General features: G+C 42.7%; 1 protein-coding gene across 4 annotated transcripts in view; it reads left to right on the top strand.

The window, feature by feature from the left end:
• Nucleotides 1-15,534, top strand: part of Cacna2d3 (calcium voltage-gated channel auxiliary subunit alpha2delta 3) — an 812,834-nt gene that overhangs the window by 757,472 nt on the left and 39,828 nt on the right. For all 4 annotated transcript variants that reach the window (XM_075988898.1, XM_075988900.1, XM_075988899.1 and 1 more), the window contains one exon: nucleotides 7,497-7,608. In XM_075988898.1, coding sequence (XP_075845013.1) covers nucleotides 7,497-7,608 — 112 coding nt within the window. The remainder of the gene's footprint in view (nucleotides 1-7,496; nucleotides 7,609-15,534) is intronic.

The following is a 15,534-nucleotide window of genomic DNA, read 5'->3' as shown; positions in this document are numbered from 1 at the left end:
CAGTGATGATGTTTGCCTTCAAAGCTATCTCCAGCCGTCTCCCCCAGGCCTTCTCACCCAAGGCAAGTTCTCAGATACTCTCTGTTTTTATTTGGCTTTTGTGTGTGTGTGTGTGTGTGTGTGTGTGTGTGTGTGTGTGTGTTCTTTGTTTTTTGAATTCTTTAAATGTGGATGTTAAAAACTGGTAGGCTACAAGCATGAATTTTATTTCCAACTTTTTGTTTTCATCTTAATGGTAAGATCATAAAGTGGTACAACTTAGGTGTTGGATATTTGCCTTGGGTTCCATGCCTTAGGAGCCCTCTGTGGGTTTTCTGAATCCCCAAACACTTCCTTCTGCTTCCCCCTAAGTCCTTTAACACTCAATCCCTGCCCTTCTCTACCATGGTTACCTTTCTTTGCTTCTTTTACATGACACTAGGTTTCCTTGGTGATATAACTGTCTATTTATTCCCCTCAGCATGCAACTGAGGCTGAGGGCACAGCAAGGACTTTGCTTATTAAATACCCTATTGGGTCATTCTTGTGCCAGGCATGATTCCATATAGGCCACTGGGTGAGCACTGGTTTTGAATTGTAGCATACATTCATTATCCCAGTCTTGACATTGAACATGAGGCTGTAACTGAGACTGTTGGGAAGGGTTTCCATAGCTGACAGGGCACTCACAATACCAAGCCATGGTGGCTTGTTCAATGTCCCTAAGAAGGTCGTTTTAGGATTCTTATTCACCCACAGAAAGGTTATTATACCGGCACTGAAAAAGTTTGGAAGAGATTTGTAAAATATTGGTATGCTTATGTAGCCAGATGCAAGACCCACAAGCTAATCAGGAAGCAGAGACAAGAGAATTGTTTTGAGTTTAGGAAGTAAAAGCTAGCCTAAGTCACATAGCAAGATCTATACCCTTCGCCCCCCCCCCCAAAATCATAAAAATATGTAAAATGATAAACAAAACTCCAGACCTAAGATTTGTAGTCCAGTAGTGGGGGGCTGTGGCATTAATATGGTCAGAAATCAGCATGAAGAATGGGAAGTTAGTAGACAGGGAACAAACCATGACTCAGGGTAGCAGGAAAAAGAAGACTATTATAGCCCCTAAACCTGTGGCCTGTGGTCTAAATTTGTTTTTGTTGATATTATATACATTTTATAAAAGAAAGGTGAGGTGGGGCCGAATAAATCAGTAGATTTGGAGGGCTTGAGGTGCAGCTTGGCTAAGACCATCTTTCTACAGCATCAATAGCTGAGAACAAAGACTGACTCCCCCTAGAGGAGGCTGTGATGGCTCTGAAGGCGTTGTCTAGCCCGAAAGTTAGACCCTGTCTCTGCAGGAAGTTCTGGGAGTCTCTGATTTCCTTGATGGTTAGTTAAGGTTGGTCAGGTGCAGTACAGGCTTGAAGTGGGCACTGGTGCGCATGGGCAGGAATCCAGTGCGAAGTGAGTATTCTTGCTTTTTAAGGGTGCCTCACTCTTAGGAGTGAGATTTGTACTGAGAGGTGGTGGGCACTTCATGTTTGCATGTTTGGTGCCTAATTTCTTCGCATTCCCTCTCACAGATGAGCAGGGAACTGTTTATTTATTTATTTATTTATTTTGGTTGTTTCTTTGTATAGCTGAGAATGATCCTGACTTTTGATCCTCCTGCTTCTATCTCTCCAATGCTGGCATGTTGCTTTCTTTACACATTGTGGAGAACTAGATCTTCCTGAATGCCAGATAAATGCACTCCCCACTGAACCATATCCTCAGTCCCCAAGAAAGCCCTTCTTTGTGTCAGTTTCTACACCCAGAGAGACCCCCCCAATTCTCACCTTGACCTCTCATCTCAAAAGCCACCCTCACTTTTTTTTCCAAAGGTTTGACATTTTTTTTTTGAGAGCCCATCACTGAAGTCTTTGCTGAGGGAACAGTATCATTTAACTGAGGGACAGTTCTGTCTCCCACCAGTCCCTGCACTCTCAGGAGGCGTTTCTGATTGTCACAGTTTGCTACTGGCATCTAGTGGGTAGAGGCCAGGATGCTGCTATTCCTTAAGGACAGCCCTACAACAAAGCAGCAGCTGATTCAGAAAGTCAACATCGAGTTCTGGTCTTGATGGAGGGACACCAGTCAGGGCAGAGAGATTAATAAAGACATGGTTACTGCCTGGACTCCATAGATACTCTAGAAGGTTCCCACTCCGAGTTCTACATCCCTATTCCTCCACAACTGTCCCAACACAGGTCAAAATGATGATGTGATATTTTAGTTCTCAGTGTTCTGTCGTGAGAATTTTCCTACCTCTGTTCCTAATAGATAATGTCAAAACGTCCATTTATTCTAGACCAGTGGTTCTCAACCTTCCTAATGCTGTGACCCCTTAACACAGCTCCTCATATTGTGGTGACCCCAACCATAAAATTATTCCATTGCTACATCATATGCAGGACCTCTGATATGTGACCCCCCTCAAGTGGATCATGACCCACAAGTTGAGAACCCCTGCTCTAGACTGTGACACCTTCATCCCACAGATTATTAGAAGATTATTAGAAGACATTGACATTGAAACTTTGGCATGCTGACACAGAATATTCCAGCATTTCAGAGTGCTCGGAAACCCTTCCAGATCCCCTTCTAGTCTCCCCTCCACTGCAGCTGGGAAGTAGTCCCTGGAAGTACTTATCACCAGATTTCTCCAAGGACCCATTCAGACAGATAGGGAGGATGATAGAAGCATTGGAGAGAGCACGCACACACACAGACCTAACAAGACCTTCTACCTGCATGAAAGTCCCAGCTGCCTTCCTTCATGGTATAGAGCTGGATCCCACATCTGAACTGTCTCACTCGGACCTACGGCCATCTATTCTACTGTGTGTGTGTGTGGGGGGGGGGGATATGATTTTGCCATGTTATAAATAAAGACACGGGAACAGAGGAGGTGAGTGGATTCATCCGTGGGGTGCCGTGACTGGAACTCTGTGTTAAAAGTCTGTGTAAATCCTGGAATCAGCGTTGGGAAGGAATGGTCTCGGCACCATCTCAACTTGCAATTCATTCTAAATTTACTATTCTCTCGCTAGATAAAGACCCTGAGCTGAGACATACATCTTTGTTTTAGCTAAAAATAGAATCCATAATTATACTGTTTATCTGCCTCATTTCCTTGATGAAGGGACTGTGGAAACCCACTTCTGCTTGATTACCACAAAGGTCTCATTTGGGTGAAGTTTCACAAAGACAATGGAGCTTGCTGGCACCCAGTTATGAATGGGGCTGCATTCACGGAGACAAAAGGAGAGAGAGGCTTTTCAAATGGCAAATCTATCCATTCCCAATTGCCTGCACGTAATTACGGTGAACCCAAGTCAGTTATTCTCATTAGGAACATTTGTTGCTAAGGGGAAATTCAAGCAATCTGATTGTGTAGATGTCCTATTGAATGCTCTTTGGGGAGCGAGTGGAAGGTCATGGTGACATCAGCTTCAGATACCCATGCAACTAGAGTGAGAGGCAGATTAGAATTATTATTAGCAAGTGTGGCTCCCAGGTGGGACTGTCCAGGTGCACACCTGGTCCCTGCCACTCCCCGCCATGTGGCTTTGAACAGGCATCTTAATTTCACAGAGTTTTTGTTGCTTCATCCACCAAATTATGTAATAGCAGCGCCTCGCTTGATTGTGTGGTGATGAAGGCTCCATTCAGAGACGCCCAGTGACTCCTGCCCCGAAGCACCTCCTGAGTGGGAATTGCTGAGAGGCTCTAGTTTTTTGCACTTAAGTTGATGGTGATGGTAGAAGGGGTGTCACTCAGTGTAGAACGCTTGCCTAGTCTAGGTGATGCCCTGGATTCCACCCCCAGCACAATACGTAAGATTATGACAAACTGCTCTATTCAGCTCTTGGTGCAGCTTGTTTCCAGCTTCAGAGCCACAGCTGTCCCTTCAAGAAGAAAGAACCAGGGCGGTGTGGCACATGCCTTTAATCCCAGCACTCGGGAGGCAGAGGCAGGCGGATCTCTGTGAGTTCGAGACCAGCCTGGTCTACAAGAGCTAGTTCCAGGACAGGCTCCAAAACCAGAGAAACCCTGTCTTGAAAAACCAAAAAAAAAAAAAAAAAAAAACAAAAACAAAAACAAACAAACAAAAAAAAAACACCAAAAAAAAAAAAAAAACCAAGAAGAAAGAACCAACCTCGGCTAGCAGCAGCATATTTTAGTGCCTCCAGCTTAGATAGATCCCAAGTTCTGATCACCAGTGTTGTTAATTAATTTCTGGTTGCAGGGTAGAGGACAAGACGGTTACGCGAGGAAAAGACACAGACACGCGGCGGTCCCACGTGGGTGCACTTTAATGGGGGAGGGGCAACAGGCAGGTGAAGGTGTGCCGATACATTAGGAAAACGGAAGAGGGAAGAGGAAGAACTCCTAAAGACCTTTGCTTTTAACGGGGAATGCAAAGGCTTCTGGGAAATGTCCGTATCCAGGAGAACGCTGGGAACTGTAGTTCGGCAAAAGAACAACAACTGGGACTTAAAGCAGAACTCACTAATAGATCGCTGGCAGTCTCGTTTACTGGTTTGAAATCCCGAAGATAAGCAGCAGTGGCTGGCAGACCTGGATGGTGTTTTCCATAGTGCTCTAGACAAAGAAAGGCCCAGGCTAGGTAGAGCAAGTGTGGCTATGGCTTCCTGGGATACTCTGTATGTCTCTCTAAAGCACACGGCTAGTCAACATCATGCCGCAAACAGTGTTTATCCTACGTCAGCACGCGCACCCTGCAATTGTCAAAGCAGAAAGAACTTCATCTCCAGTAAGGATCAGGGCCAAATGAGCTTCGCCATGGACATTTTGAACCCATTCCATCATAAAAGAGCCCAGACAATTAGAATTAGAGATGCCGAAATTGTCGGGCTTATTTAAATCATGTGTGTGCACCACCGCCCCCAGCCCGCCTGGAAAGACCTCTAGCTTCCTTTCATTGGCCCGACTTGACAAAGCTGGAAAGTCAATGTTGGCTCTGCCACCTACTTCCTGGGGAAATTTGAACAATTTCTTTCCCCCTTTTCTTACTCCCACCTCCTCCACCTAACAGAGCCTTCTTTAACAGTGAAGCACTTGGTCTTCACTTCTTTAAAACAAAAAGAACTTCCTACTTCCTACTTTATTTTTAAATCTTGTCATATCTTGTTGTGAGATGAATGTGTATCAAGTGGAAGAGCGTCCGGCACACAGCATTTCTTTAGTGAACATCGTTTGCCGGCAGGTGTTTATCTGCCATTTGCAAGTGTGTGTCACGCTCACTTATCACCTACACTACTGTGTATCTAATCCTTATTTTGTTTAGAAGTGAGCTTTTTGAAATTCTGATCCTGAAAATGTAAAGAGGAAGCTGCCTAAGTTGGACAATAAGAATCATCTGAGGAACAGAGAAAAATCAACTGTGAAAATAAGAAATTGTGTTGCCAAACTGTTGCCAGATAGCCCCCTCCCCCAGCTAGGAGTCAACAAAGGAAGGAAGTAAAGGAAAGGTGAACACAATACATCCACCCCGCCCCCACCCCAGAGTATCAAGCAAAGCAACTTCCTCTCTTCTGCACCAAGGAAGAAACCAGGTGCTCTGTGAGCTCTACCATGGGCATGGATCAGGGCACATCTCCTCACCTTCCACCTCAGGGACAAGCAGTTTGTCACAAGGGGCTAAACTTCTTCCATTTTCTTTATCTGCTATATTTGGTTGGGGAAAAAAAAAAAACCACAACACTATCCAAGGCCCTGGAGAGATGGTTGTGTGTGTGTGTGTGTGTGTGTGTGTGTGTGTGTGTGTGTGTGAGAGAGAGAGAGAGAGAGAGAGAGAGAGAGAGAGAATTTGCCTGTGAAAAGCAGTGTGTATATTAATGCTCACTCTTCAATTAAGCTTTGGGTGGTCACCAGTGACATTCGCATGCTCTTAAGATCAGCAGCTGGTCAGTGAGGTCACATGTTCTAATTTTCTAGCTAAAAATAAATAAATAAAAAATAAAAAGCGGAACTATTTTGTTTTAAAGTAAAAAAATAAATATGCCAGTGTCCTATGACTTGAAGCAGTTTCCTTGAAATAAGGAAGCCTCAGGGGGAAAACATATATGCTCGAAAGAGTTGTGTTAGAATGTAACAGCAAAGGGTGCAGCTTACTGGTGACCAATAATTCTCCAACTGTGAACAGCTAGGCATTTTACAGTGCTGCTTCCATGGATCCGCTTAGATCCCACAGCATCCCAGGAAGGCAATTCGCCATGGTTCTGTCATCCATCTACCCAACATGTTGTATTCTGCACATCACGTTTTGGAATTACAAATGTAAATTTTATACACAAGCTTGATCCCATACATACATCACCAAAACAAAAACCTGTGTATAGGGTCTTTGGGAATATATGGAACTGGGAAACTCCAGGTACTCAACGGTGAAGCTGTAAATGAGTAGAACTACCTGAGTACCTGAGCAATGCCGAGTACCCGAGCTATGCGGAGTACCCAAGCAATGCGGAGTACCCGAGCTATGCGGAGTACCCAAGCAATGCGGAGTACCCGAGCTATGCCAAGCACCCGAGCTATGCGGAATACTTGAGCCACCAGCATCCCCACTGTGTAGATGAGAATGCTGAGAACAAGTTAGAAGTAGCAGAGGAGAATTTGTTTTCCAAATTTCTCTCTTGTAGAAGCTTTTGCCCTTAACTGTGAGCTGTGGTATGCGTCATCATTGGCATTGTTTAGTGCTACAAACCAAGAATGCGTATTCTTTTGTTATTTTTGTTATAATTAATCCAATCCTTAGCGCTATCCCCAAGCACTGTACTCAGTACTCCTCAGTGCTCACTTCACCCATCGATCTCTGAAAACAGAACTTGATGCAAATAAGAAAACTGGGACTTACAAACATGGGTCCCGCCCACTGGGTGTGAGTTAGCTGAACTATTGGCTCACCAGTCACTCATTTCTATGCCCACGTTATTTAGTTATTTGTCTTATCGAATGAGAAACTTCAGAATCACAGAATTTGGAGTGTGCTAAACTTCAAAGAATTTATGTCTTTTACTATTTTGTATTTCAATTTCCTTTCAATAATAGCACGGTGCCATTGTATCATGACATTTATCTTGCCCTCAATAATATGGCAATCTGGTATAGCTGACATTTTTCGGTGTGTGTTCAGATTCCCAGATGTGTTGGTGTTAAGTCACTGCGAGTCTGAGGTCAGAGACCCCGTGGTTGATGCTGACCCAGAAAGAATTCTTGTGATGCATAAATGATAGTCGATCAAGCCAACACAACTGCTTTAGGAATTATAGCTTACAGAGTTGCTTGGCAGATGAAATCACTGGGCTAATTAGAAAATAATGCATTGTGCTGTGCCTAGAAAAATCACAGAGCTTCCGAAGTAGAACTGCATTTGAGCTGTTCTGGGTTGCCAGGCACGGCGTTGAGCCTGAACACCGAGTTTTCATTTTTTTTTCCTCCCCTTTCCCCCACAGCACAGAAACTGAAACAGACCCTGGAGCCTTGTGATACTGAATACCCTGCCTTTGTTTCCGAACGCACCATCAAGGAGACCACAGGGAACATTGCTTGCGAAGACTGCTCCAAGTAAGCCACCCCAGCCCCCCCGCAGCCCCACTGTACACACCTTTCTGTTGCACGTGGAGCTTTCCCCGTGGGCCCATAGACTGGAGCACACATACATGTACACTGGCGGCAAGGAAACATGGCTGCCCTCTGGTACGAGAATGTAATTCTGTCAGCTGGGAAGAAACAGGTCTCAGGTTTTGGAAGATAGAAGAGTTTAGTTCAGTTTGTTGGTGTTTTCCCAGCTGACAATCCTCAACTTCAGCAAATGTCCTGAGCTGTGTTTAGCCAGGACAGTGCACCCTCATGTATAGCTGAATCCCACCTACCAGGCATGTCTTCTCTGTGTTCTGATGTTGAACATTTTTGATCTGAAAATGAACATAATTTAATAGTTTTATTGGTCATTTAGAGACTCTTGTCTTTGCTCCTCTTGGGCACGTGCCTCCTGGATAATCGGATCCGTTCTTAGTGATTTAGGTACTATGCGTTTCCAAGACTAGGTTGTGAGTAGCTACAGACAATCTCTATGTGCCATCCTGTCCTTTGGTCTTTTCACTATGGATGGATGACCCTTGATGAATATACGTTTTCTTTTGCCTTTGTTTTAATATAGTTTGTTTTGTTCTTTTCTGGTTTATGCCTCGCGTGCCACTCTTACGGGAGTCTTTGCCTCTCCTAATATAGCGATGCTTCATTTTCACTCTGAGCACTTGAGTGTGGTTTGCATTTAGAGCTTTAACCCCTTGCAGCTTGGATGTGCCACCCAGCACAAATGCAATTCTGACTAGTCCTTTGTCATATGTAAGTATAAATCTGTACCAAGTTTTCAATGTGTGGGTGGTGGGGCATGCCAACAGATTGTTCTATGTATTTTATATCTAATAGTTCTTATGTGGATTCCCTGGGCTTTTTGCATAGAAAGTGATATTATTTCTGAAAAGTGTCTGACATCCGTCCTAATTATTGTTTCATGATTTGTGACACTAGATACTATTGATAAGATGTTTCTATTAATCATGTTTAATAATATCATGTTAAATATGAATTTGTTAGATTTTTATTATAGAAGGTAAATAATGTGAAATTTTCATATTATCCATTTTTCCACACCATGTTTTAGTTATGTTTAAAGGAATGATGGTGTAAATATTCCCTGCTATAAAGAATGATTCTAGACTATGCTGATATCCCTCAGTAAATGCCATAATATCTTTGAAGAATAGAAAAATTTCTGAACTTCAAATTTATATTACTTAAAAATTCTTTGATAGTTTCATACATGTGTGCAATGCATTCTTGTAACATCCATTGCCGTCCCCCCTCTTATCTGCCTTCTGCCCCCATCATCATACCTTGAACGTGGTAAATATTTACATATATGTATACAGTGCAGGAACATGTGAATACCATTGTTACCACTGTTGCTTAGAATTACTGTTGGTTAAATATTTCCTAGATTAAGGAAAACATCAAGAGTTTCTGTTGCTATCATTTGATACCTGAATGGATGCTGAATTTTATTTATATTTTTTGGTTGCTTGTTTGCTTGGTTGGTTTTTCGAGACAGGGTTTCTCTGTGTAGCCCTGGCTGTCCTGGAACTCACTTTGGAGACCAGGCTGGCCTTGAAGTCACAGAGCTCTCCCTGCTTCTTCCTCCTGAGTGCTGGGATTAAAGGTGTGTGCCATCACTACAAGGCACTGAATTTTATTTAAACATTTTATACTATTAAAGTAATTTATTCCTACGTTGTTTTTGCTGATTTCTGTAATTTTTCATCATGTAATGTGCATATTTCAAAATTTATATATATATATATATGTATGTATGTTTCAGGCACATGGATGTGTGTATAATCATGTGTTCATGTGATGTTTTGCCTGATGATGCCCACCTTATGCTATAGTTGACCCATAAGATATATTGCCTGGTGACCTCATAGCATCCTCGTTTGCTTGTGCTTGATGATATTTAGACAGTGACGGCATCATCAAAGGACACATACATCCCTTCTTCAGAAAGTACAGGGTTCTGTGTACGAAGGTGGGTGGCTTTGCCTTTCATAGCAGAAATCTTAGTTATAGTGAAAATTAGACCTGCTTTCTCCAAATAAAAATGCCATTGCCATTCACCTACCACAAAAAATAAAAGGCAAAAACATATTGCTAAATTCATTAGACTTTGTTGGCAAATATTGTGCTCAAAAGTGAAAGTGGCTAGACTTTTCATTCCTGTGTTATCATTTGACTTTCCTGTTAAGTTGCTTGCCACAAAATTACATAGTGGATTTTCCCGTTTTCTACTATGTGTGACATCCTTATAAAACAGATTACGTATTTCTCCTGAATTCCACAGAAATTCACAAAGCTCCCAGTGGCAGATGGGAAGTGCAGGGTGAGCATCTACAGTTATTTAGTAGACAGATCTCTTCGGATTTTCTATTTCTCTTTTCTAATTTTTTTCATTTTAATATTTTTTAATTTAGCGTGTAGAATTATGGGTTTCATTATGTCATTTTCATACATACATATCCTTTTCATGTCATCCTTTTTATTTTTAACTAAGTTATTATAATTCTTTTAACATTGTGTGTTTCATCTCATTTTTAAGTTTATTGAATTTATTTATAAATGGTGTTTATTTAAAATGCTAACACATTTGCTACCTTTGTCTCTTTTCTTTTCCGTTCTTTTTAAAAATGTTATCTAGTCTGTTGAAGACCACGTGTATTTGTGGGCTTCCACATGATGTTTTAATATATATTGTATAGTTATTCAAATGAAGGTGAGCATGTCTCCTCAGGTATTTATCAGTTCATAATGTTAAAAATATTCAAATTTCTCTCTTCTGGCTTTTTAAAAATGTTCAGTGCATTGTCCCCTTTTAACCTGTGGGTTTTTAGTTCTTTCTCTCCCTCCGACCTCTCTGTTTCTGCCTCTTTCTGCATCCCGTTATCTGAACCTCTCTCACTCTCTCCTGTCAGGGGTGTGCTTGCTTCATCCTCCCTCTGTGCTTTGCATTTCCTCTGGTTTTAATCTTGTAATGTCTAGTGTTTAGTGCTCGGCTCTTCTGAGTGTGCTCTGTATCTCTCTCCATTCCATAGCCCGTCTTTAGCAACTTAATATCCAGGTTTGAAATATTAACTATAAAGCTTTTCTAACTCGAAGCCATTTGTAGCTGTACATTTTTTTTTTTAAAAAAAAATGATGGTTGAAGTTTCTTAGTAAATGGGTTTTGAGTCCCTTTTTGTTTATTGTTGAAATCTTTTTAAATGGTTTTGTAACCCACATTGCATGCTTTTGGTATATGGATGAAGTTGGTTTGCTCTGTAATATTTATTCATACGTTTTGAAACCAAGTTGCACTTTGAAATAGCTTTGGTGAGAGATCCGTATTTATCCATTGGACCAAATTAATCAATGTATTTAAAACCTTACTCATTTTTTTCTTTTGCTTATATGGGTTTCTATTACAGATGTCATGCAATCTTATCCAGGGTTAGGGGGTTTTCAGTTCCTTCCTATCGTTCAGTTCATGTTACAATGTAGATTTTGAAGTTACGTTACCATGGAAATCCCTGTGCGGGTGAGTTTTGCTTCCTGGCCAGTCATTCTTTTTCCCCCTAAGTAAGAACCATCTTTATCCATCAAGTACTTCATACCTTGACATCTACGTGGCTTGCTTACCACATAGGTGAAGCTGCTCATTTTGGGAGTGTTGTATATTTAAATACACGACTCGGTCTCTTTTCAATTGCATTGCTGTTCTTTCTTACATTGAGATTTTGCTCTGTAACTAGCTGGACTTGAAGTTTTCATTGCCTCTACCGTCTACCAGATTGATTCCTTGAAGATGTATTTGTGTGTGCTTCAGGTGCTTTTCTTTCCCAGGCTTTGTCTTTATCTCTTTACTCTCTTAGATTTCTCCATTTTCTGGACTCCTGTTTCTCCTTCCGAGAGCGCAGGTGTGTCCTCTGTCTTTGCAGTGATCACCTTTGCTCTGTGGACATGTTTCCGCTGGCTAGAACCTCTCCCTTTCTCATGAACAAACGAAAACGTCTGTGCCTTCTAACAGGCTTACCTCCTAGCTCATATGTGTAGTTCCCACACTCTGTACTTTTAACCTAGTTGCTTTCTCATTCCTCTTACCATTGAATGTAGTTTATTGCTGGTTACCTCTGCTACCATGTTTCTTTTGTCGCTGTTGTTTTGGAGTGTTATTTTTGGTTTGTTTCTGTAGGAATGGTGTAGGAACGACACGTTCTTTCATGCTTTCCTTAAAGCCCCTCTGTGCTGTAGCATGTACACTATCAATCATAAAGACCAAGGCCACAGACTCTTGAGTAGAAATATTCTCTCTGTCTTCCACATCTCATCTCTGTGCGTTAGTAAGTGGTCTGGTCCCTCTTTCCCCCTTGTAGATGACTTCCACAGAGTTCCTTCTCTAATGTGTTTTCATAATTTGTTCAGACGATTTTCAGCATCAGTTTGTTCCTTTTTGCTTATTGGCTTTATCTTGTGTGCTATTGTTTTAAAACTCGAGTTCTTTTAGGTCTGCTGATTAGGATATCCATTTAGTTCTTGATATGCATGACTTTCTAGAAGATTAATTTGTTTCTCTTAAAAGTAGATTTCTTCCCTACAGTCCTTGTTAGGTTCTTTGTACTAAATAGGGACCTTTTAAGAATATTCTAGTAGCGTATGTTGGAGAGCTGCAGATCCTCTTGTGTCTGTTTTCTTGGCTGGTAGGTTCTTGTATATCCTGTTCCATTTCTTAGCTCAGAACTTGTTTCATGTACTAATTATTATTCTTTGGCATTAGCACAGGGCTCAGATTTCCGTGGTAGCTGTGCCTTTGGACTTCTCTGACGTATCTTATTAGTATTGACTGCCTGGGAATAGTCGTTATGGAAGTCTTCATATTTAGGGTTTCATCACCATATAATTATGGTAAATATTTTCCCTAAGCAGAATTCATTTTCAGATGCAAGTTTGATTTCTCATGGGCACTGCTGTTTTTTCCTGTTCAGAGCCTCTGAGCGGGTCAGATTAGCAGCTCCTTATACTTAGCTGTAACCGTGCAGCTTGGCTGTCCTTCCTCCCGTAAGCGCTCTTGTAGTTAACTGTGTTTTGTCTTCCCATCTCATCCCACATGCCTGAGTGTTTAGGGCAGGATGGTTTTCATGTTTGCCCAGTCTGTCATGTCATAGCTTATTCTTCAGTCACCACAAGAAAGTGGTGAGTCTATGTAGGGGCCCTTGGAAGTACAAAGTTCAGAGGGTGATCCCTGTCTTCTTAATTTCTTTGTGATGATGGGCAAATACTACTGCTACTACTAATAATAATAATAGTAATATCAGTAAGCATATCATGGACTCACTGAAAGAATCAAGTGAAAAAATTATGTTATAAATTTAACACAATGCTTGGGACCAACTAGTACCCAGTAAATGACCACTTTTTACGCATGTCCTATGCACTAGAATACTAGTATGGGTGTCCCCTGCCCCGAAGTCATAAGTCAGAACCTCTTTCCCACTGTGATAATATCAATAGGTGGTGTCCTTTAAGAGATAAGCAGGGCCTGAGGGCTCTGCATGCCCTGCAAGTGAAATGAATGCCCTTATAAAAGAAGCTTGAGGAAGCCTATCTGAGGTCCTCCTGAACCCCCCCGCCCAGTGTGAGGAAGCCTGTCTGAGGTCCCCCCAACCCCCCCCGCCCAGTGTGAGGAAGCCTGTCTGAGGTCCCCCCCGAACCCTCCCGCCCAGTGTGAGGAAGCCTGTCTGAGCTCCCCCCGAACCCCCCCGCCCAGTGTGAGGAAGCCTGTCTGAGGTCCCCCCGAACCCTCCCGCCCAGTGTGAGGAAGCCTCTCTGAGGTTCCCCCCCCCCCAGTGCCTTGGAAGCTTCGCCATCTCTGAAGCAGCGGGTGAGCCCTCTCTACAAGGTCGGTCTGCTGGCAGCAATCTGCACTCACAACATACACCTATGCTCTTGTCTTTCATTAGATACTATTTAAGGTATTCTGTTAAGTGCCACAAATGGCTGAGATGTACCATCCCTCACACTCACTAAGTTAGAACCTTGAAAAACATTCTGGAGTGATATAAATATTCCTGTCTTTGGTCTAACACTGTGCTTGTCCCCACACAAACAGAAACTACGTGTCAGATTTTAATAGCCCATGCACATCTTAGACATCAACAGACCACAGCTTTGTGCTTTAGGGAAGTGCATACCAACACTTTGTGATGAAGAACCTTACAGAGAAATGGCCTTTACACCCCCAGGTGCTGAGACGACAAACTCCACAAGGTCACCCTTATGTCTTGGCAATCATGCATTATGATTCTCATGTCCATTGTATATAAAACATAAGAAAATCTAAGGAGAGAAACTGCTAAGGAAAGCAGTATTTTCTTCTTACCAACTCAAAGCTAGAAGCGAAAGATGCAGTTTGATTCAAATTACCTAACGGTCTGGAAACTAATAAATGCTCTCCTGGAACCGTGGCACACATGCGTGATCACGGCATTGCCCTGTGGTCTAGAATCTAGGCTGGTGTTATGGAGAACACAGGGTGGGCGGCATGGACATGGTGAGGCTCGCTCTGTTTATAGTGTCATGGCTGCTTGGTTACAGATCTTGAAGCCTTGCTGAGCGGGAGGAGGAAGGAGGTAAGCTGGATCACATGAGACTGGGAGTTGATAAAGTTTGCTGGTAGAAGGGAGAGGCTGCAGGCTTTGGGTCTTTTCTTTTCAGCATTTCATTAAGAACACCACCGCTCTGTAGTATGTAGTTGCATACTACAGAGGAAAGCAGTCAACACTCAGGAGAATAGATGGAAGGGATCTGTGCTCTTCCTTCATTCTTTGAGTAAGCTTTTGATTGAAGGATGGTGCATTAAGAAATATGTACAAATACTGAAATTTCAGGTTGATTTATTTTTTTGACATATGAACCCATCCATACAGCCAATGTTGAGGCTAAGACCTCAGAGAGCAGCACCAGCTCCCCAGTAGCACCCCTAGTGTGTCCCCCGCTTGGCATAATCTCCACTCCCCATTGGATGGGCACTCTCTGAATTTCTGTCTTTATAGATTGCTTTTGAACTGATATCCTGTGAGGTGATGGTGGACCTGGTAAGATACAGAGCTTCATGCAGTAGTGGTTCTGAAGTTTGTTCCTAGTGAATTGGCTCTAAAAGAAAATGAGCGGTAGGAAGAAAACTAAAGCTAGCCTGTAAATTTAGTAACTATTGTTTGGCTGTCCATTACATCCTCCATACTAGACTGCTCGTGAGGTAGCAGTGTTGAAGGGAGCATCCTTGGCTCCTGTCCTTGTGGCCTTGGTAGTCACAAGACTGGGCGCCAAGTGGTGAGAGAGGAAGAACACCAACATCACAAGAGTGGGAAGAAGGTGGAGAGAAGTAGCTGCCTACTAAAAGAGCAGGCGGTGTGTGTGTGTGTGTGTGTGTGTGTGGTGGGGGGGGGATGGCAGGTGCTCAGCTCCAAGCAGAGGGAAGAACATGGCGGATGGAAGGGACAGTACAATGTGTTCAACCAAGTTCAACTTCAGTGAAACTGTAGAGACTGGGAGTGAGGAGAGACAAGAGAAGCAATGGTTTTCAAGGGCGTGGCTTCACTGTCCTTCAGATCTTCTCAAAGGAAACTCAGACTTGAGATGCTTCCCTGACACCAGGATTGAACAGAAGAAAGGTTTGAGGGAAGAGAAGAGAGTGATCAGGTTCTTGGTGATGGCTGAGACAGCAGGGACCACAGCGATGAAAGTGGGCTCTTGAAACAGAATCCACCATTCAGGAGTCAGGAGTCTGTTTGTCAGTCCCCTTCCCCATAACACACACACACACACACACACACACACACACACACACACCAATAAAACAAAGTTCGTGTGCTTTTTCTTCTCTGTGTATGTGTGTGTAGCACT

This window comes from Microtus pennsylvanicus, chromosome 10 (genome assembly GCF_037038515.1).
Source record: "Microtus pennsylvanicus isolate mMicPen1 chromosome 10, mMicPen1.hap1, whole genome shotgun sequence".
NCBI classification, from domain to species: Eukaryota; Metazoa; Chordata; class Mammalia; order Rodentia; family Cricetidae; genus Microtus; species Microtus pennsylvanicus.
The sequence above is the reverse complement of the archived record's forward strand: the minus strand, read 5'-3'. Positions and strand labels throughout refer to the sequence as shown.